The sequence below is a fragment of the Talpa occidentalis genome, unplaced genomic scaffold (assembly GCF_014898055.3).
Source record: "Talpa occidentalis isolate TD23 unplaced genomic scaffold, MPIMG_talOcc4v2.1 talOcc4.7, whole genome shotgun sequence".
NCBI classification, from domain to species: Eukaryota; Metazoa; Chordata; class Mammalia; order Eulipotyphla; family Talpidae; genus Talpa; species Talpa occidentalis.
Window position 1 is genome coordinate 85,446,866 of NW_023605083.1, and position 24,119 is coordinate 85,470,984.

Genomic DNA, 24,119 nt, shown 5'->3' on the forward strand with positions numbered 1-24,119 from the left:
TGTTTTGTTTATACATGCACTGGGTACAGTCAGAAGCACGGGAGGGTGAGAGAATTCACCAGAGCCAGAGCGGGGAGCAGAGCAGGCAGAAGGACTGAAGTACACTGCTGAGGGGAGCAGCGGGCGGCAGGAGAGGTCTGCGCGCCATGTGGGACCCTCCTCTGGTGGCCGGGGAGCAGCCGGGGATCGAACCAGCGCCGCAGAGTCTGCGGGCAGCTTCACAACCCAGCGCTCAACCGCTGCGCCACCGGGGAGGCCCGGAACAGATACTGTCTTGATCTTATTAAATAACATACTCTGCATGATGTCTACTTATTATAGAATAGGTACTTCAATGACATGTTACAAATGTACCTGAGTCCAGTTACAAATTCAACAGGATATTAAAGACACCTTTCAACAGTTAGAAAGAAACACTAGATTAACAGAGGTATGAAATGCAGAGATCTCACTGGATTTCATTAAGAAAGGCTATTTTAAAACTACGGGTTCTGACTTAACTATTTATTTATTTATTTATTTATTTTAAAAGATTTATTTATTTAGATTTATTTATTTATTTATACAAGCACTGGGTACAGTCAGAAGCGCGGGAGGGTGAGAGAATTCACCAGAGCCAGAGCAGGAAGCAGAGCAGGCAGAAGGACCGAAGTACACTGCTGAGGGGAGCAGCGGGCGGCAGGAGAGGTCTGCGCACCATGCGGGACCCTCCTCTGGTGGCCGGGGAGCAGCCGGGGATCGAACCGGCGCCGCAGAGGCTGCGGGCAGCTTCGCAACCCAGAGCTCAACCGCTGCGCCACCGGGGAGGCCCTGGCTTAACTATTTGTAGGGTTATTTTTCCATTTTATTCTGATGCCGTCCAGAGATGCAACCCACCACTCAGACTAGCATGTTGTATTTTTCCTTTTCCTCGCTGTCCTTTCCCCATCCCCCAATTAAAGGATGGGGTCTTCAGGATTTTTTAGTATTTTTAAGTATTGGACATCGAACTAATACCTCATTTGGTGAAATTTCAAAGTAGAAAATGTTGTCGGGGTGAAATGGGTGAAGGGAGTCAATAGGTACAAACTTGCAGTCACAAAATAAACAAGAAGACAGAAGGCACAGGGACTATGTATGGTCAGTGGTAAATGAGCTGGTGATGATGAGGATCATTTTGTAATGTGTACAAATGAGAATCATCATATTGTATACCTGAAACTAAAATAATGTCGTATGTCCATTATACTTCAATTTTTTAAAAAAGTATTTTTTAAAGATTTATTTATTTACGCATACAAGAGCTGGAGTGCAGGCCAGAGATGCGGGGGGCAGGGTGGGGGGGAGCAAGAGGATTCACCAGAGACAGAGTGGGGAACAGGACAGGCAGACTGACTGAAATACACTCCTGAGGGGAGCAGTGGCCGAGATAGGAGAGGTCTGCCTCACCATGTGGGCTGCTCCCTGGCCAGCCAGGGATTGAACTCGTGCTGCAGAGGCTGCGGATTGCTTCATAGCACGGTGCTTACACCCTTGTGCCGCCAGGGAGGCCCAAACATGTATGTCTTCTATAATACTTTGTCATCACCTGCACCCCATGCCATAGCATAACAGGACATTTGTTTTTGTTTTAAAATGGTCCAGTTTATTTGCAAGAATATCATATGCTCGTTTTCATACCCAAATCTCTCTCATATTTGTAAACATCCACATTTTATTCATCCTAAAAGTATACAATCTGTCTTTCCAGGCTTCCTCTTCCCACTAAAGTTATTTCCCTCTTTTGTTTATCATAGACAAATAAGCCTCTAATTACTTATTTTAATGCAGGTTTTTTTTTTTAAACCTAGAATCCACCTGTATCTCTGCCTTTATCTTCCTAAACTTTTTGTACTGTGTGACTCCATGAAACCTAAATTATATTCATCAGTAGTACCTTATCTGCAAAGGGAATTTATAGAGTTGGAAGCTTCAGAGTAGGGCAAGGTTTGGGTCTCAATTAGGGAATACAATTGAGAGCTTGGTGAGTAAGAAGATGATTGGTGGAAATTGGACAGCATGCATGTGTACAGATGGTCACCCTGGTTTCATGACTCTGTGACTATTCCAGTGGTCAGAAGCAGCGAAAACAAAAATGAGGGGGCTAGGGCTGATGTTGAGCATGGTAAACCTGGTCATGTCAGTCTTCTGCTTATAATCCTTCAAAGGCTTCCTGTTGCTTAACATGACCTTCAGCACCTCTACCATCTGGCACTGCCTATTTCTTTGGCTTCTTTTTGTACCATTCTGCCTCAGGCCTTTAAAATCTCACCACCCAGCCAATTTCTTCGATCCTAATGGCTTTTGCACATGCCATTCTTCTGTCTGTCATTCCTAATTCCCACTTCCATCCTTTGCTTTGGTTTAAAAATCACTCCCTCAGAGAAGTCTTCTTCACTTCCAAAACCTATTAGAACCCTATCAACATAGTCTGTCAACACATGCTTTACTTGTCTTCCATTAGACCTATCACAATTACAATTAAATATATTTTTAAACGTTTATTTATTCATGTATACAAGAACTGGGGTACAGGCCAGATGCGCGGGAGGGTGAGATGATTCAACAGAGACAGAGTGGGGAACAGAACAGGCAGACTGACTGAAATACACTGCTGAGGGGAGCAGCGGGAGAGACAGGAGAGGGATTCTCGCAGCTGGCCGGGATTGAATCCACGCTACACAGGCCGCGGACAGCTTTACAGCGCTGCGCTCAACCACCTGCACCACCAGGGGAGTCCCTAGACTTACCACAATTATATTTTGATTTGTATGGTTATCCTTTTTTTTTTTTTAAAGCAGTGTTTATTTTTTTAAAAAGATTTATTTATGCATACAAGAGCTGGGGTATAGGCCAGAGGTGTGTGTGTATGGGGTGGGGGTGAGAGAATTCACCAGAGACAGAGTGGGGAACAGAACAGGCAGATCGACTGAAGTATACTGCTGAGGGGAGTCATGAGAGGTCTGCTGTGCCGGATCAAACTTGTGCTACAGAGGCTGCAGATAGCTTCATAGTGCTGTGCTTAACCCCTTGCACCACCAGGGAGGCTCCAGTTACCCTTTTATACATGGAAGTAGCTCCATGGAAGTCCTTTATCTATTTGCTGATTATTAAATTCCCAGCACCGACTGAACCTCTGTACACTCATTCAATAAACACAGTAAGTTTGAATTCAATAAATTTAGTGAATTCAAATTTATTGAATGAGGGAATTAACGGCAGGAAGATTTAGGTATGCAAACCCGGCCAAGTTTTTTGTTTTGTTTTTAATTACAGATCTCTATTTCCTCATCTGTTAAATGGAGATAGTAATAATCACCAATATCAGAATTGCTGTGTGGATCAAAAGAGACAATGCACGCTTAGCATGGTGCCTGGTGTATATAGCAAGGACTAGGGAATGTCAGTTATTATCACCATTAAAAATAAGTTCTATGAGCAGCCAGACTCTCATACTTTGCTGATAGGAATGCAAAAATGATACAGCTTCTTTGGAAAACAGTTTACCAGTTTCTTATGAAGTTAAGCACAGACTGTATTACTGTAGAATCCAGTAATCCCACTTCTAGGTATTTATGCAAGTGAAATGAAAACTTATGTTGACACAAAAACCTACACGTGAATGTTTATAGTAGCTTTATTCATAATTGCAAAAAACTGGAAACAATCCAAAATGTTCTTCAACCAGTGAATAAACAAAATATGGTATATCCATATAGTGGAATACTGCTCATCAAGGTGAAATGAACTATGACACACGCAGCAACATGGAATGAATTGAAAATGTATTATGCTAAGTAAAAGAACTCAGATCCAAAGTAGATATATTGTATGATTCCATTTATATCACATTCTGGAAAAGTCTATAGGGCAAAACTATAAGGATAAAAAGCACATCAGTGGTTGCCAGGGAGCTGGGGGGAACATGAGGAAATTTAGGAGAGGAGTGAAAAATGCCCAGGACTTGACTGTGATAGTGCTCATGTGATTATATACATTTATCAAAACTCACAGCATTATAAACTAAAAGGATAAATTTTACTGTATGTAAATTCTCTCTTTTTTTTTTAAAATATTTATTTATTTATTTATACAAGCACTGGGTACAGTCAGCGGTGTGGGAGGGTGAGAGAATTCACCAGAGCCAGAGCAGAGAGTAGAACAGGCAGAGTGACGAAGTACACTGCTCAGGAGAGTTGCGGGCGGCAGGAGAGGTCTGCGCACCATGTGGGACCCTCACCCTGCGGCCGGGGATCGAACCGCCACTACAAAGGCTGCAGGCAGCTTCGCGACCCAGCGCTCAACCGCTGCGCCACCGGGGAGGCCCTAAATTATTTCTTAATGTAAAAAAAAGTCCCAAGACAAGTGGATATAATTACCTTTTTCTTTAAAAAATCATTTATATTTTTAGATTATATAATTACTAGATGTTCATTGTAGACATTTTGGGGAAATGTACAAAGAATGTACATTCTAACATCTCCAATAAATAATGTTTCCTTGCTGTTATTTTTATATCATTTTATAGGCGTAAGACACACACATAACACACCAACTGACACTATGCTGTACATTTTTGCTTTCTGAAATATGCACATTTCCATACCATTAGCTTGCCAAACTATGATTTTACGAGTCAATAATATTCCATTGTATAATCGATTTATATTTTTAAGTCTTCCTTTATTGTTCGAAATTACAACATTAAAACATGCTTTCTTTACTACAACCAACTTTGATAACATTGAAGAAGGAAAAAAAGCTCAGTGGGGCCAGGGACTCTTCCATCACGGAGTTTCACAACATTTAACAGGTAAAACAACACTTCTTTTGGCTGCAATCCTCTCAGTGTTTTAAGTATCTGAAGGAAAAGTAGTTTCACTGGATGATCTGGCCTTGTTTTCCTTTGCGGTGCGTACGGGGTAGACACCCTAATATTACCTGTATTACCAGCTGAAATTTGCATAGCACTTTTTATATTTACCCCTCACCACATCCTTGCAGGGTAAGTAGCGCAGGTGGGGTAATTTGTTCACGACCACACACTTCATCAGTTATGGAAAGGGGCTTAGACGCCAGATACTCAGTCACGGAAAGTAAACATTTCCCCAGCAGGGGTGTACCCTCTAATCTGGATTTTCTCCTTCCCCCACAAGAAGGAAGCCGCAGGCACTCCTAGAAAACTGCCTGGTGGTTTGGCACGGGGCACACCTGACTCTGCCAGGTGGACACGGTCCCGTCCTGCAAAGTGTCCTGGGTAACATCGCCACTTACCAGCTGGGCCATTTCTCCCCCGATGGCAGGGGCACCTACTGCCTGGGAGCAAAGAGCCCTGGGGCTGAGAATCGAAGGTTTCCCGGCCCGAGACCGTGGACGTCCGTCGGTCGCGACGCCGCTAGGGCCAACCCTCACTGCGGGGTCCTGCCGGGGCCGCCAGGCCCTCCCCAAAACAGGGCCCTCCGCGGGGAGCGCGCCCGAGGCGAGGCGAGGAGGGTCTCCGCCACCGTCAGGGCACTTAAGGCCCGCGGGGCCGCCCGGGCCAGACGGGATCGCCTCCTCGGCGGCGGAGGTCACGCCTCCGCTATCCCAGAGTGCCCGGGATCCCGGAAGTGCCCGGCTTCCCGGAAGTTCCCGGCTGGCTGACACAGCCGAGGCGTGCCCGGGCGCCGCGACGCGAGCGCTGCTGTTTTGGGGCGTGAGCGAGGGCTGGAGGTCGGACTCGCTGTTGGGGTGGGGGCCAGTCAGGGACCGGGCGACGGCATGATGGAGGAGGAGGAACTGGAGTTCGTGGAGGAGCTGGAAGCCGTGCTGCAGCTCACGCCCGAAGTGCAGCTCGCCATCGAGCAGGTGACCGCCCCGCCCTCGAGGGGAGAGTCCGGAGGATGGGGCTGCTCTGGGAGGCAGCGCCCGGGGTGTGACGGGGAACGAGGGGTCTTAGGACCGAGAGGTGAAGGCTAGGAGCAGAAAATACTGGGGCGGTTTGGGAGGAGGAGGTGGTGGTGGAAAGCGGTTTTGAATCTTGAGGCGAGAGACCTGTCTAGGCCGTGATTGTTTTTGGAGGGTGGGGCGTCCTGGTGGGTTGGGCAAAGCGGTTGCTCCCCTGACAGGATGAACCTAGAGAAAGGGACCTCGTGGGTAGCAGCCTCAGATTTTGGGTATGAGGTGGGGCTACTCATTCATTTACCAGCCTGTGAGCTGCTGCTCCAGCTTTTCAATCTAGCTCCCTTGTGAGTGACACGGAGTTAACTTAAATTTTTGAAGTGGACGTCAGAGCAAAAGGAAATTGTTGAAAAAGGGACCCTTATCATACTTATGTGGTTGAGAATTCCTGCAGTGATTAGTTTGGAGGATATTTTATAGGGACCTCCCTACCTGAATGGACTCTTCAGTTGACTAAATTCTGTTTTAAAGTTTATTGCGTCTTGAAGGGTAACAATATTAGAAATAGTGATTTAGACCCTTGTACAGGGCGTCGCTCCGATAAAAGGGCCAAATCTCCCATACAGGCATTGGGAAAGGATTTGATTTAAGAAAAGGAGGGTTATGCAACATTGAATGACCATTGGGAAATTTTTCAAAGTAAAAACATTACTGCTACTACTACTACTATTAATTGTTAATACTTATTTAGCATTAATACTTAGTGTGGACCTACCTTTGTACTAAGTAGTTTACTGTTTTGTCCCATTTATATATTTATGGATGTGTATTTTCTAGGAGTGTTTGGATCACCCATACAAAGCATTTCCCAAGGATGCCAGACTTTCCTTACGCTTTTTTTCAGGCCACATTGCTCCCTCACCTGCCTTCATCCGCCAGAAAAAGACATCCATTTTATTTGCTCTGTGGATGTACTGGATTCTAATGGAAAAAATAACTAATACAGTCAGTGTATGACAGGAATTTCAGAGAGTTCATTTTTGCTATTCATAAGATTGATTCTAGCATTAGTTTATTGAATAAGCACACATCAGAAAAGAATTCACTTTCCAAAATTATAACTGTCTTGAGCTGGTGAAATCATACCCAGGAGATTATTTAACTGCTTTTATAATCCATCTTGTTACATCTTCTTCAAATTGTAACTTGTGAAGGGAGTTAGGTATATTTCTCAGGAAGCAACTTACTTCCTTCTGTTAAAGAGATGACCAGTTCTAGAACACCAGCTGTCCATTTCCTGATGCTATCTGAAACATAAAGATTGCTCTAACGCATAGTGACTTCTGCCAATGAGATGTCATTGAGATATGGGGCATTAATCTATTTTCAAGACTTCCTTAATACAAACCATGTCACTAGCTGATTTAATCTGATAATGCACAATGCCCATTTAGTATCCCTTGGCCTTTTGTTGATATCTATAGAAATTTTCACTGTACATTCTGTTAGCAGCATCAAAATGATTAAATTATAGATGATGTTGAAAATGAAAGATTTATTGTAACAGGTATATTCAGTAGCTGTTGATACTCAATTATGAAATGAAGAAAAAAAAAAGATGGGTTTTTGTCTTCAAGGAGCTTACCATCTAGAGGTGGTGGTGGGTGGGTGGGAAATAATACATAAAACAAGACAGAGACAGTTTTGTTTTTTTTTTTTTTTTTTTTTTACTTTAAAATTGGTTTTTTAATTGCTTCATGTACTCAGAGCTCTTCCCTTACAGAAATAAATATTTTTCACTTGTTAATTACCTCAAGCTTTCACTATCCGGGAAAAAAGTGTAATCACAATTAATGGCCAGAAACTTTGCGATAAATTATCATTGTGCTTAATAATACATTTGAAATAGCTTCTTAATGGAACCATTGCAAGAGATGACAGTTATTTTTAAACCTCTTTTTTTATACAGGTATTTCCAAGCCAGGATCCTCTAGATAGAGCAGATTTCAATGCTGTGGAATATATCAATACACTCTTCCCTACAGAGCAAGTAAGTAAAGAGTTTTAGATTTCCTTTATTTCAGTAACTTCTAATTTTTCCTGGGTGCTATGATTGGTGTGTTTTATTGCATAATCTAAGGAACCCTGATAAACAAGTGAAAGTTAAATTCAAAGCAAGCTTCATTGTAACCATTTGGGACTTATAATACCAAATATTGTGGAGTGGAATTCTTTGTATAGTGAGCATATCACTAGAAATTGTACCCTCTGGTTGAAAGAGTCCCCCAAATTATCTGCAGTAAACTGAAAATGAAAATGATTTTGTAAATGTAATAGGGAAAAAATAGGAGTGAGGTAGACAGGATAAGCCTGGAGTCGTAAAGTTACTTTCAGCCCTATTTCAAGATGTAAATGTTTAGACTTTGTGTTTTATTTTGTTTTGTTGAGTAATTTATCCAGATTTTTTTTTTTTGGTAAAAACCTTTTTTTTTTTAAAGATTTATTTATTTATGCATACAAGAGTTGGGGTACAGGCCAGAGATGCGGGGAGTGAGAGGATTCACCAGAGACAGAGTGGGGAACAGAACAGGCAGACTAACAGAAATACACTGCTGAGGGGAGCAGCGGGCGAGTCAAGAGAGGTCTGCTGAGCTATGTGGGTTGCTCCCTGGCTGCCGGGGATCTAATTTGTGCTGCGGAGCCTTCGGATTGCTTCATAGTGAGGTGCTTAACCCCTTGTGGCACCAGGGAGACCTTTTTTTTTTTTTTAAAGATTTATTTATTTATACATACAAGATCAGGGTATAGGCCAGAGGCGTGGGGGATAAGAGGATTCACCAGAGACAGGGTGGGGAGCAGAATAGGCAGATCTACTGAAATACACTGCTGAGGGGAGCAGCAGGCGAGACAGGAGAGGTCTGCTGCGCCATGTGATCCCCTGGCTGGGGATCGAACTGGTACTGTAGTGGCTGTGGATTGATTCTTAGTGCTGATACTTAACCCCTTGTGCTACCAGGGAGGCCCCTGTAAAAAAACTAATTTAGGGTATTTAGGTTAGGTAAGAAGTTGACCAAAATTAGATGTAGCAGAATTGGGAGCTCTGCTCGAGTCCTGCTTGTTTTTTCTCTTATTCAGCAAACATTCAGTGGGCACCAGTCAGGTTGTCAGTCACTGTGCCAGGTGTAGGGTATACAAAATGAATGAGACTCATTCCATACCCTTGAAGTGTACATGGTCAATTTGAGGAGATACTGGTGAGTGATACCATGGTATGTAACAGTGAGAGAGGAGCTCACAAAAGAAGTGCTACCCAGGAAAATCAAAACATTAGAGAAGAGGGAGGTCTTCCACCAAGTCTTGAGGGATTCATTCGTTCATTTAGTCAAACTCAGTAATCATTTGTTCAGAGTCCACTAAGTGTCAGGCGCTGGCACTGGGGAGAAATGATAAGTGTAACAGGCAAGTTCCTGGCCTCATGTATATATTGTGGAGTGATTGCTACAATAAGTCTAGTTGGCATCTGTCAGCACACAGTTACACATTTTTTCCTTGTGATAAGATCCATATATCAGTGTTAAATAAATTAGACCTTAGTGTATTGCCTGTATAAGTAAAAAAAATTAAAAGAGGTACCAGTGTTTTCTCCTCACCCCCTAATTCATATGCAAACCCCTTGGGGAGACACACAACATACTCTGGAGACTGCTGCTCTGGGCAGTGGGTATTTGTTGAGTGACTTTTTACTAGGTAATGACGTGATCAGATTTACAGTTTAAAAATCCTAACTGATATCAGGGGAGATGAACAGAAGGGAGTCAGAAAGACCAATTAGCTGACTATTGTGATAGATCATCAGAGGGTGAGAATTTGTATGACAACTGGCAGGGAGACAACAAGATCTGAGTTATTCAGGAGACATAAATCATGGGATTTATTACTTGAGGGGACTAGAATCTCAAATTCACTCATTGATGTACTCAACAAAAAGCATTTCCTCTGCCAAGCTCTGTAAGAAATTTGGAGCTAAAAGAGTAAACAAGACAGATACCATTCTTACCAACTAAAAACTTCCAATCTTTCTCAATCATCAATAATTATACTATTAGCTGGGTATAGTAAATTAATATGGAGTTACAATGACTTGTTTGTATAATATATATTATTATTTGTTACTTTCTCCCAAGAGTTTTAACTTCTATGGCAACTATAATAATAGTTAACATTTATTGGATGCATGCTATGTATGCACCAGGCACCATTCTAAGTACTTAAACATAAAGTCTCCATTTTGTTATCATGTTTGTTTTATGATGAGAATAATAAGGCACAGAAGGATAAACATTCAGCTTAAATGTGATAGCATTGCCATAAAGGAAGCTTGCTAAATACTGTGATAACAACACCCAGGGCCTTACTTTGTGTGAGGGATCCAAAAGGCTTCCCTGAGGAAATGGCATTTAAGCTGAGCATGATAGGCCATACTAAGAATTTTGAACTTTGATTTCTAGTCTGGCAGAATGGGTGGGTGTTGGCACCTTTACCCTGTATTGGGACTAATGAGGAAGAGCAGGTTTCAGTAGTGAGTTGGCAGGTAGTAGTATGAGGTATGAAGGTATGAGGGTGACTTCAATTTTGAACATATTTGTAGCATACAGATGGAACTATGTAGTTGGATAGTTGAGTCTGTAGCTGATAAGTCCCATACTTGTTAATATCTTGACATAATCCTTCCAAATTTTTTCTAATGGACATGTTAAATTTTTAAATAAAGTTGGAAAAAAATGATGTCATACTGTGTGATTGTCTTTTTTAGGATTTCACAAATAGCCATTGGAGCGCATCAGTTTCTATGAAAGGGGAATTCTAGGAATTAGCTGAAGATAGAGTTTGGGGAACAACTGGTATAAATATAAGCATTTTAACCTTGAAAATAGTTCACTTATGGGGCCTCCCTAGTGGCACAAGGGGTTAAGTCTCAGCACTATGAAGTTATTGGCAGCCACTGCAGCATGAGTTCAATCCCTGGCCAGGGAGGTGACCCACATGGTGCAGCAGATCTCTCCTGTCTCCCCCACTGCTGCGGAGCCTCAGCAGTATATTTCAGTAGATCCGCCTGTTCTGCTCCCCACTCTGTTTTCTGATGAATCCTCTCACCCCCCCGTACCTCTGGCCTTCACCCCAGCTCTTGTATTTATAAATAAAATAAATCTTTTTTTTAAAAAAGAAGAAAATATTTCATTTACTCTACTTTATCAAAAATGCTGATTCATCAAAACAAAAATAAGTATTAGATTTGAAAATTATATAGGAAACCACTAAGTTCTCACCTTTTCCTGCTGTGTGTCTTTGCATCTCAACTACTAAAGATAGCCTAAGACATTTGTTGTTCCTTAGAGTCACTTATGTGTCTTGTCTAATTATGCCCCATGTATGTGATAATGTACAGCAAAGTCCCTTATGAGATTCAGCTAATTTATGACACAGGGCTCCCTTTATTTTCCCAGTCCCAGAGTTGCACTTAGCAGTTCATCCTTCACCCCAGATCCCCATGGATCTTAATGAAAAGGTAATAGAAAGTAGTGGCATGGTTTATTAATTTCTTTTAGCTATTGCCAGACCTTAGGCAAAAACCCATCTATATACTTCATGGGCCTCATACTCATGAGTTTAGGTTATTTAAAGTAGATGTCAGTATGTCAAGAAGAAAATGAGTGTCCCTCTAAGGAGAAGAATGTGGATGTGTTTCTGCTGAGTGAAGGCGCCTGTCTGCAGGCAGGGGTCCAAAGAGATCCCGCAGATATCGCTGCTGACTCACCAGGTCCAGGTGGGAATAACTCAGGTTTCTGTGTTGAACCGTGCCCTAGGAGGTCCTGAAGAGTAGCCAGGTTTGGTAAGAACGATTTGTCTCCTAGTAGAAACTGAAGATAACCATTTGTTATATTGTCTAGACATTTGGTTGGTGGAATCGCAATGAAATGTGTTTTAGAAAAACCTATAAAATTAATATAATTGAGATTTTGGAAAAAAAGGGTCATATAGTATAAAGTATTTTTTATGACCTCCCCAAATGCCCTGGATTATACTGTTAAGTGAAAAAAATAAGATGTGAAATTGCTTATCATCCCCATTTAATTTTTTAAGAAAGCCATGTAGGGCCTCCCCGGTGGCGCAGTGGTTGATTGCTGGGTTGCGAAGCTGCACGAAGCCTCTGCAGCGCCGGTTCAATCCCCGGCTGCTCCCCGGCCACTGGAGGAGGGACCCACATGGCGCACAGACCTCTCCTGCCGCCCGCTGCTCCCCTCAGCAGTGTACTTCAGTCCTTCTGCCTGCTCTGCTCCCCGCTCTGGCTCTGGTGAATTCTCTCACCCTCCCACGCTTCTGACTGTACCCAGTGCTTGTATAAATAAATAAATCTTAAAAAAAAAAAAAAAGCCATGTATCTGTACAGGAAGAGCAGTAGAAGGCAATATGATAAAATGCTAATAGTGGCTAGATGCTGCTGAGAGTGCGGATAATTTTATAAATTTTCTGTAATCAGCAAGAATCACTGTTAGTTTCAGGAAATTCTCTTCAATCATCAAGACATTAAATGATAAAATTAAACTATGTAACCACATTGCAACCAAAATGTAGATGAGTAATTCCCATATTCAGGGGGTGCTTGTCTTCTTGTTAGCATAAGCAGTCTTGTTTCAGACCAGCATTTTTTATTTAAGATTTATTTATTTATGCATACAAGAGCTGGGGTACAGGCCAGAGATGCCATGAGGGGAGGAGGGGTGGTGAGAGGACTCACCAGAGACAGAGTGGGGAACAGAACAGACAGACTGAGTGAAATACACTGCTGAGGGGAGCAGTGGGCAAGACAGAAGAGGTCTGCTGCGCTTTGTGGGTTTCTTCCTGGCCGGCCGGGGATCGAACTCGTGCTGCAGAGACTGTGGATTGCTTCATAGTGCGGTGCTGAACCCCTTGTGCCACCAGGGAGGCCCAGACCAGCATTTTTAATGGTAGCATAAAAGTTCATCAAGTAAATGTGACCTGATTTATTTAAATTTGCTGTTGATGGGCACTAGGTGACTCCCAGGTTTTTGCTTTTTAAATACAAGTGAACATCTGAAGGTGCAAATATTTTGAGTTATTTTTCTGAGAAAAATTGTTATGGGTTAAGCAAGACCTTCATGTCCTAAGAAGTATTAAATTTGAGAAATGGTTCCTATACTATTAAAATCAATGTTGACTGACATGGAATTGTCTCGAAGTTTATTGTTAAGTGAAGAAAGCATGGTTCAGGACATTATACATGTGATTTAAATAAACGTCTCAAGGCCATTGCTTCTGGGAAGGAGAGCTGGGGGGACGAGCAGGCCAGGGAGAGGAAGTCTTACTTTTCACTGTTTTCTTCTTCTGTTTGCATTTTTGGTTATGTACATGTTTTACTATTCTAAAAATGTTACTGCTTTAAACTTTTGATATAATTTTTCATTTTTGGAAAAGATGCAAGAATGGTATAAAGAATTCATAACTATCCTTCACCCGGAGTCCCCAAATAGTAATGTTTAAAATTGTTTTTTTTTAAACCTTTCATCCCCCTCCCCAATAAAAAATGGGTTCCAGCAGAGATGGGCAACGCAGGAACTATTTTATCCATTTTGCCTGAAGAAATAGAAATTCAGAGGTGAAACAGCTTGCCCTGTAGGCATACAGCAAGTTGGTAGTGGTAGAGTTGGGCCAAGTCCAGGTCCTTTGGCATCTCAGCTCCTGATACAATGTGGTGTGATTTATGCCCAGTTCAGTTTTGAAGTGATAGATTTGTCAGTGCACGCCTCAATAAAGGTAACTTCCTTTTTCTGAGATTCATCTTTATCTTAGTCTGTTCTTAGATTTCTGAAAATTCTGAGTAACCATTGGCTTTGTCAGAATGGCTCAGCCTGACACCTTGAACACCTGTGACCTGCTCTTGGCAGGCTCCTGGCCTCCTCCTGCCAGCAGAAGTTGCTGGCAGGCAGTTCCTGTATCACCTCAAATTCCTTCTCAGCTGTTGGGGGAGAGGGAAAAAAGACTTAAAAAGTCCTATTTTAAGAACTTGGTACTGTAAAATTCGTACCTTCTCTGTTCCATTAGGGGGCACTCTTTCCTCACATTTTCTCCTAGCTAGGTTTGGAACTAGTCAGCTTGTTTTTATTGTCATTGTTTTAAAAATAGAAATAACTTTGCTATAATTACAGTAGTTAAGCATATGCAGTATAGAACAATTTGAAAATACTCAGACACAAAGGAGAAAAACTTAAAATCCTGCTTTTATATATTACAAGTACTGCTACTGATCACACGGAGATCAGCAGTTGAGATTACTCCTGTATTTAGCGGCCCACATTCTTTTCTAATGGATTTATACACTTAGAAAAAGATAGATTTAGTTATCAAAGTATTGCAATGTGGAGAAGTATACAAATATTAAGTGTACAACTTGATAAGTTTTCACAAAATTAATGCAACCAAGTTTCTAACTCCTACTGAGATCAAGAAATTGAAACATCTTCAGATCTGCCCTTTCTACATCCTTATAGTCATCACCTCCCTTATAGGGACCACTGTCCTGTCTTCTAACACCCGAGAATAGTTTTACTCATTTTTTATTTTTATTTTTTTATTTTATTTTTTTTTTTATAGAGGCATGCTTTATTTATTTGTTTGCTGGTTTGTTTGTTTTGTTTATACATGCACTGGGTACAGTCAGAAGCGCAGAAGGGTGAGAGAATTCACCAGAGCCAGAGCGGGGAGCAGAGCAGGCAGAAGGACCGAAGTACACTGCTGAGGGAAGCAGCGGGCGGCAGGAGAGGTCTGCGCGCCATGTGGGACCCTCCTCTGGTGGCCAGGGAGCAGCCGGGGATCGAACCGGCGCCGCAGCGCGGGCAGCTTCACAACCCAGCGCTCAACCGCTGCGCCACCGGGGAGGCCCCGTTTTACTCATTTTTTAAAAATTATGTAGCACATTGTTTTCCAGATCATAAGGGGATGATAAAATGGCATAAGAAAATATGCTGAAATATTCCTGGTTTCCACTTGACTCTGTTTTCACCTCTTCTTCATCTTCTTCACTAACTTTCATACTCACTTTCCTGTCCCATTCTGTTGTCTTCTCATCTTTACTAATTTTTAAATTATGTGTCAACTCCATATTTAAAAGGTATTTTTTTAAAAAGATTTATTTATCTATACAAGAACTGGGGTACAGGCCAGGGGTATGGGAGTGGTGAGAGGATTCACCAGAGACACAGTGGGAAACAGAACAGGGGGATTGACTGAAATGCACTGCTGAGGGGAGCAGCGGGCAAGTCAGGAGAGTTCTGCTGCGCCCTGTGGGTATCTCCCTGGGCGGGGATTGAACTCGTGCTGAAGTGGCTGCGGATAGCTTCATAGGTTGAGTTTTAACTCCTTGTGCCACCAGGGAGGCCCTAAAAGGTATTTTAAATAGTCACATCCAGCCTAGCTCTCAGTGTAAGAGGGAAGAACTTAGAAATCAAGGTATCAAAATATAACTATCAAAGAGACAGCCTGTGCTGTGGACACAGATTCACATATGTCAACAAAAGGGATGTAAGGTGTAGGTATTTATTTCTCAGAGAAGGGATTACTCCTTTCATGCTCTGGCAGTGATCTCCAGCTGCAGTGCTCACATGGTATTATCCTGCCTCTCAGCACCAGACTGGGACATTGGACAGAAACCTTCACATCCTGGATCTCTGTCATGGTCTTCGTTCTGCCTTCACCACATCTTATTTACTTCCACAGTAGTCCTCACTCCCAGGCAACTGTGTCATTTCTCTGTAGGTGGCATTAAGTTGATACCATTGAGTTTTACCCATTTTTGAATAATGATTTTGTTATATAAGTCCTATCAGATAATATAGTCTTATGTCTAGCTTTTTTTACACCATTATGTTAGTGAGATTTGTCTATGTATTTGTTGTAATCATTAATTTTTATTGAAGTGAGTATTTTGTTGTATGAATTTGTATGATCCTATACATCAAGGATTAGCAAACTTTCTATAAAGGGCTACATAGTAAATACAATTGGCTTTGTGAACTATACAGTCTATGTTGCAACTAGTCAGCTCTGCCTTTGTAGCTCCAAGGCATCCATAAACAATTTGTAAATAAATGGGCATGGCTGTGTTCCAGTAAAACTTTGTTTACAAAAAATAGGCTCTGTGATGGATTTGTCAGTAGTTGCCAACTACTGCTACGACGTTTTTTTTTAAAGTAAAAAATTGTATCATACTGCATGATTAAATTTTTTGTGATGTCCTAACTATCAATTATAATTCATTTCTCTGGAAGGAGGAATTTCTGGAAGTAAATAATAACTGGCACTCTTCCTTTTTTATTGTAGTCTCTGGCAAACATAGATGAAGTTGTGAACAAAATTAGACTGAAAATAAGGTAAGTACACAGTATGATTATTAATCATTGAAAGTATGTTATTAATGTCATCAACTACATTCTGGATCACACTTATCTGGGAGAATAATGAAATCTCCAGGATGCTATTGATAATTTTTTAAATAAATTTTTTCTGGGTTTTCCAAGTTCTTATAGCAAAGGACTTGATTCTTTGGTCAGTCTTCAATTATATTTATACCAAAAAAGGAAGTCAGAACAGTTGGTTATATTAGGAGGCAATAGTATTTCTACTATTTTCCTATTTTCAGTGTAGCAAATTTACTTTTTTTAAAAAATTCTGAAGGCTTAGATATGAAAATGGGCTTTTATATATATATATATGTATATACACACATACACATATATATGTGGGTGTGTATATACATACATACATGGATATGTATATACATACATACGTGTGTATACACACACACACACACACATATGTCTATCCCTTGACCACATATCAACTGACAGTGTGGTCAGATCTGCTGGTTGCCGGTGGCCCAGGATTAAACACTGTGGTTAATCCAGATGTGATTATCTAGGATGGTAGTCAAGTATCCTTCCTGCCCTTGTTCTGGTTTGTTTATGTCTGGATTTCCAGTTTTAACACATGGTAGGTACAAGGTTAGTGTTTGTTCATTCTAATTATTATAATGGTTGTAATGATGTCATTACTTCAAATAGTTTTTTGTTATTTTTTAAAACTTTCCATGAGAAGACGCATTCATTTTGAATCCAGAGGGAGATTTTTTTTTCTTACTACTTTTGGGTCTTTTGTTGAAGACCTTTGCCATGAATGTATTATTCAGTTGGATGCCTTGAGAAGTGCAAAGTAGCCTGTTTGTTGTTTTGGTGGACTTTGGCTATGACATTTCTCGTAGAGACCGCTAAGTTGTCCAGTGTTTGCACAAATATGGAAATTCCCTGATGATCCAAAAAAAACTTGTGAAACAGTTATTTGCAGCTTTCTTCCGCTGTACTTTTAATGGCTTCTTCAATGAAAAATGAAGTTGATACTAATTTCTCTGGTTGGGATGCCATTAAGTGGTCCCTGTTGAGCTGCAGTAGAAAGAGGAACTGGAGGCCATAGATCTGTCTACTACATAACTGCAGGATCAGGGCCCAGAGGGCAAAGCACTGATTTCATATGTTTCCCTGGCTCCTATCCCTTTTAGGGTTTCTGAGGAATGATTTTGTGTGAAGTAATTTGAACTCCCTGGCTTGCTCCCATTAAAGCTCAGCAGTTTTGTCATCCTTGGTTTACTCCATGAAAAATGCTAAAAGTTATATTGGTCCTTTTGGACAACTCTGAATATTAAGTGAAAATAGCCTTTTTAAAGCAAAGATGACTCACCAGTCTGTGCTGGACTTGGCTTCTTACACCACTGCTGCTGCCCTCCCCGCCCCCCACCCCCACCCCCTCATCTGGGGTCCGAGTGTCAGTCTTTATACCAGTCAAATTTGTTTGGTTTTCCGGACAAGTGAGTACAATCTGCTGAAATTGATGAATAAATTACTAATTGTCACCTACTTGGGTCAACCTAGATTAGAGATTGGTTAAATGATTTGTATCCTTTTAACTTTTTCACTAGGCGACTGGATGATAATATTCGAACTGTTGTAAGAGGTCAAACAAATGTGGGCCAGGATGGCAGGCAAGTAAGTAGTCTCTCCCATACTACTACCCTAATTTCTTTAAGACCCAATGACCGAGTGACCAAAATGTCTCTCTGCCTTCTTGCAGAGCACTTTTTTATTGATCTGTCCAGCAGGAGGTGAACATGACTTATGTCCTGGTAGCAGGAGGAGGTTGCCCAGGCCAGCCTGAGCTCTCTCTGAGTGTCTCTTGGACCAAAAGCATGTATTATGGCCCAGTCACCCAGGTCCAAGGACATTCACATTGAAAAAAGGAAACCAGAGTTTCCTTGACTTTCTCCCTAGTGTCAGACATCATTTGTATCCTCCTTTGTTTTGTATACTATGACTAAAGAAGGTTGCTGCTTTTATGTGTCAGTTAAATTGTTAGGCTTTTGATCTTACCTTTGTTGCTGCCAAAGATAGTAGTAACCTGTGCAAAATAAGACATTATCAACCGAGTTAAAAGATGAGCTATGAATGGGAGCAAATATCTACAAATCATAGCTGATCGGGGATTAACGTCCAGAATGAATAGAGAACTCCTGAAATCCAACCACAAAAAACCAAGCAACCCTATTAAAAAATGGGCAAAGGATTTGAATAGAAATTCAAAAGATGTTCATGAAAAGATGTTCAGTATCACTCATTGTTTGGGAAATGCAAATCAAAACTGTCGTGAGATGACACCTTTGTACCCAATAGGATAGCTAATATCAAGACACCAGAGAACAAGTGTTGGCAGGAATGTGAAAAAATTGAATCTCGCATACTGTTGGTAGGAATGTAAGATGGTACAAAACAGTATGGTGGTTCCTCAAAAGATTAAAAATAAAATGACCTTATGATTCAGCAATTACACTTCTAGGTATATACTCAAAAAGCAAGGTCTCAAAGAGATATTTTAATACCCATATTTGTAGCAGCGTTATGTGTAACATCTAAAATGTGGAAGCCAAGTGTCCTTTGACAGATGAAAAGGTAAGCAAAATATGATTTATACAGACAATGGAATATTATTCAGACTTCAAAAGGAAGGAAATTCTTTAATATGCTACAACATGGGTGAACCTGGAGAGCATTATGCTAAGTGAAATAAGCCAGTCACAAACTCAATATGGTTCCCACCTATGTGGCGAGCTTACAGTAGTGAAAATCATAAGACAAATCATAATTGCTAGTGCTGGGGTAGGGGTAGAAAGGGGATTTACTGTTTCATATGTATAGAATTTTAGTTTTATAAGATGAATCATTGGAATGAATGGTGGTGATGGTTGCACAACGGTGTAAATGTATTTAGTGCCATTGAAGTGTACAGTGACAAATGGCTAGGAGGGTAAATTTCCCATTTAGGAATCTCACCACAATTACAAAAAAAAATTTTAGGGCCTCCCCAGTGGCACAGTGGGTTGAGCACAGCGCTGTGATGCTGTCCACAGCCTCTGCAGCGCGGATTCGATTTTCGGCCAGGGAGAAACCCACAATGGCAGACCTCTTCTGCCTCGCCCGCTGCTCCCCTCAACTGTATCTTCAGTCCGTCTGCCTATTCTGCTCCCTGCTCTGTCTCTGGTGAATTCTCTCATCCTCCCACACCTCTGACCTGTACCCCAGTTCTTGTGTAAATAAATCAATCAAAAAAATAAAATAAAATAAAGTACAGAAAAATCAAAGAAAAAAATTTTAAATCAAGATGGAAGTAAAGTTCATTATTGTAAAAAAGGGAAAAAAGATAGTAATCTGACATAGCTACAATTCCTCATACCTAGTTTTGTTGGGAAACAGGTAAGTAGATTCATTTCAAAGTTTTACAGCTCTTTTTAGATCTAGCTAAGGAGGTTCTATTAGAAGGGAGTGAAGGAAGAGAAGTGTTTGAGGAGGGCTTTTTCAAAAGTGATTGAGAGACCAGATGTTATCTATTAACCATTTTCCTTTTCATTTGGATTCTGTTCTCCTGTTTAGGCATCGTATTTCAGAAATTGTGATCATAACAGAAATGCTGAGCATGCCTTTTCTAGTCTTCGTTTCAGACAGTGTCTGGTCCTTCTGTTACAGTCCTAACTCAGTTAGCTCGAGTATGCACCTTTGTGATAGTTCCACTTCTGTTGTTTATCTTCTGTTCTGTGATTTGACTGACTTTTTTCAGTTTAGCTAATTTCTTAAAATGTTCGTATGTTACCCAAATTTTTGGTGGGTGGTATTATTGCAGGTGGGGTTGGAAGGCGCAGGGGTAGGGGTGGTATAATCCTATTTAGAAATGTCTTGATCTCTCATATGTCTGTTTCCTTTGCTAGTAGGTCAAAGGTGTTAGTGGTCTTTTCCCTTGACTTTTTTGTTTTGGCCGTTTCTGTGTTTTTCCTGTATTTAATGATGTACTTTCTTTTTCCTGTTAGTAATCATCTTTCATTGGCTTATTTGTAAGTAGTCTACCTTCTTCCTTGTTATCATCAGTATTTGTGCATAGATGTATTAGGTTCCTAAAACTGATCCTATTTCCTGGTCTTGGCATGATTCTTAGTCCTTATTGCTTCATGTTTGTCTATTTAGGTCTCTCCCAAGTAGCACCATTTCTCTGGCAGGTGAAGCCCATGCAAATAAGCCCTTAGAGGTAATAAAGAGGAACAGGGCAGCCTGCAAACAGTCCAGCCTCATTCTGCTGTTTCAATTTCCTCATGTCATCTACTTCTTCAGAAACCTTGGCCTCTATCTACCAAATTAAATCCAAATTCCTTTGCTTGGCATTCAAGGCTTCCATTTTATTTCCTCTGTGAAGCATCTGTACTAAAGACCCAGGACTCTACAAGTATGATCTATGCTTTCTGGGTCTGTGCTTATGTGCTACTTTTTGTCTGAAATGTTCACTTTACTTTTTCTTCTAGTAGCTTCATTTCAAAATCTTACCCATTAAAGCCGCAGATCAAGTGCTACGTTTTTTAAAAAAATATTTATTTATGCATACAAGAGCAGGCCCGAGGCGCAGGGAGTTGAGAGGATTTACCAGTGACAGAGTGGGGAGCAGAATAGGCAGGTCTACTGAAATACACTGCTGAGGGGAGCAACTGGTGAGGCAGGAGAGGTCTGCTGCGCCATGTGGGTCACCTCCTTGGCCTGGGATCGAACTTGTTCTGCAGTGGTTGCGGATAGCTTCATAGTGCTGAGACTTAACCCCTTGAGCCACTAGGGAGACCCCTCAAGTGCTACTTTCATGAAATTTTCTGTATATACAGAAGGAGTGAGAATTTTAGAAGTAAAAGGCCCTTGAGATTCATCTGGCCCACTTCTTTCATTTTGCAGATGAGAAAGTGGTTTCCGGTATTCCCTCATTAAGTTGTATATCCTTTCTGCCTACAAATTCCTGCAGCCCTGTGCTTCCTGATCTCATTCCATTGACTAATAAGCACATCTTGTCCCCTTGATGAGTTTATACATTTCTCTTTTTTTTAAAGATTTATTTATGCATACAAGAATGGGGTGTAAGCCAGAGGTGCAGGGGGTGAGAGAATTCACCAGAGACAGAGTGGAGAGCAGAACAGGCAGATCAACTGAAATACACTGCTGAGGGAGAGCAGCGGGCAAGACGGGAGATATCTGCTGTGCCATGTTGGTTGCTCACTGGCCGGCTGGGGATAGCTTGATGGTGCTGTGTCTTTAACCCCTATGCGATTAGGGAGGCCCAAGTTTATACATTCCAGGGATGCCCAGGTTTATACTTTCTTGAGGGAAGAACTGTATCTTCCTCATCTTCCCATTTCTCAGAACATAGTCCACATTTTATTCAACTCTATTGACTGATCTTTGTGAAATTATTCATTATAAACAAACAACAGCCCTTTATCATAAAAACATTTTTTTGATCAGTGCACGTGTTCATTTAAAGTTGTTTAGGGGCCTCCCTGGTGGTGCAAGGGGTTAAGATGCAATCTATGAGGCTGTCCGCAGCTACTGTAGCATGAGTTCGAACCCCGGCCAGGGAGCTGCCCACATGGTGCAGCAGACCTCTCCTGACTTGCCCACTGCTCCCCTCAGCAGTGTATTTCAGTCGATCTGCCTGTTCTGTTCCCCACTCTGTCTCTGGTGAATCCTCTCACCCCACATACCTCTAGCCTGTACCGCAGTTCTTGTATGCATACATAAATAAATCTTTTTTTCTTTTTTTTAGATTTTTTTTTTTTATAGAGGCATGTTTTATTTATTTGTTTGTTTGTTTGTTTTGTTTATACATGCACAGGGTACAGTCAGAAGTGCGGGAGGGTGAGAGAATTCACCAGAGCCAGAGCGGGGAGCAGAGCAGGCAGAAGGACCGAAGGACACTGCTGAGGGGAGCAGCGGGCGGCAGGAGAGGTCTGCGCGCCATGTGGGACCCTCCTCCGGTGGCCGGGAAGCAGCCGGGGATCGAACCGGCGCCGCAGAGGCCGCGGGCAGCTTCACCACCCAGCGCTGAACCGCTGCGCCACCGGGGAGGCCCCATAAATAAATAAATCTTTAAAAAAATAAGGTTGTTTGGGCCTCCCCTGGTGGCGCAAGTGGTTTAGCGCAGCGCTATGAAGCTGTCTGCAGCCTCTGCAGTGCCTGTTCAATTCCTACCGGCTGGCGAGGGTCTCACATGGCGAAGCAGACCTCTCCTGTCTCACCCGCTGTTCCCCTCAGCAGTGTATTTCGTCAGTCTGCCTGTCCTGTTTCCCGATCTGTCTCTGGTGAATCCTCTCACCCTCCCTCGCTCTGGCCTATTCCAGTTCTTGGATAAATAAATAAATCTTTAAAAAAAAAATTAACAACAACAAAAAAAAGTTGTTTAAAGCTTGATTTGTATATGATTAGTCCCAACTTACTATGATTTGAAATAGTAACACTTATTTAGTGTGATTCAGCCTACATTTAGTGTGGCTCACTAGAAACCTTATGAGAGTATACTTATGAGAGTCTCAGGTATTTAAAATTCCAGAATGTGAAAATAAAATGAATGATTCATCAGGATTTTTTGTTGGGTCATGCTTTGTAGATACATATCTTTTGGCTATTTATATTTTAATCTGTGGTCATAAGCTAGCAGTAGTGGAGAGTCAGACCCAGAATTAGACAGTTTTCAGGAATGTCGGCCTTCTCCACCTTCACATATTAATAGGTTACAGGTTGCTGCAGCTGAGCGGGTCATATTTCAGAGAGCAGGACCACATTTTCAAGAATGTTTAGATAGCATTTCAATCTGTGATGGAATTTTGTATTCGTCTCCTTAGAATCCAGACAGAAAGGAAGCCCAGAAGAAATAATTGCTTTTCCTGTCATCCCCTCCATCTGTCTTTTCCAAACAGTTTGTAATGCAGGCTGAAGTAGAGACTTTTTTTCCAGGGAACTTTTGGTTCCTATCCTTGTCAGCTCCTCGGGGTGAAAGCCTTGCTTTCCAACCCTGCTGCCTGGTGGTTTGCAGCAGGGAGACTGTTTGACTGGCACAGACTTGGGAGAGTTATGGATGTTCCAAAATAGTGAGTTTTATAGGTCAGGAGGCCCCAGGTTCCCCTTTTCCCTGGAACAGAGGAAAAATTTGCTTTCAGAACTTGTTTCCTAAGCTGCTGAGCAGCACTCGGGAGGAGAGCAAAAGGACGTTTCCCTTTTATCTCGTTGTGTTCAACCAGAACAGATGTGCTTTTTAAGCTGCATAAGTAAGGGGAAAGTATTTACTTAACATTCATTATCTTGAAAGACTTTTAGCAGAAAAATTCCTTTTGACAAGCAGTTTTAGTGACTGAAAAATCATTTGTGGCTAAAGAGTAACGTATAAATTGAAGATACAGTGAGACAGTTTGTTGGAATTTCTAAAATATCAGTTGCCTGATTAGCACACTGCTATGCATTCTGGAGAGCCTTTGGTTATTGACTACCCCCTACGTGGGCGAACTCGAACTGGTCTAGTCTGTGACCTCTTCAAACCAGACTGTGATGCTCATACAAGGTTAATGGAGCACTGAATTCTCCCCATTTTTATCTGTTGAAATCATCAGGCAAAAGCTCTAACTAAATGCCCACATGTTTGAAAACTGTGGATAAGATGAGTCAATGCAGCAAGTACATGATCTGCTCTGCTATGAAACTTAAATGGCTTCCCATGAATTCAGCTTGAAGGTAGGTAGGAAGAGAGGTGAA

General features: G+C 41.5%; 1 protein-coding gene across 4 annotated transcripts in view; it reads left to right on the forward strand.

Moving 5' to 3' along the window:
- The window catches only part of VPS53 (VPS53 subunit of GARP complex), a 169,662-nt gene that overhangs the window by 26,725 nt on the left and 118,818 nt on the right, over positions 1-24,119 (forward strand). For 3 of the 4 annotated variants that reach the window (XM_037492353.1, XM_054689029.1, XM_037492354.2), the window contains 3 exons: positions 7,868-7,948; positions 16,294-16,343; positions 17,942-18,008. In XM_037492353.1, the coding sequence (XP_037348250.1) occupies positions 7,868-7,948; positions 16,294-16,343; positions 17,942-18,008 (198 nt within the window). Of the gene's footprint in view, positions 1-5,647; positions 5,866-7,867; positions 7,949-16,293; positions 16,344-17,941; positions 18,009-24,119 lie in introns of those variants that run through there. The other variant, XM_037492352.1, reaches the window with a different exon arrangement.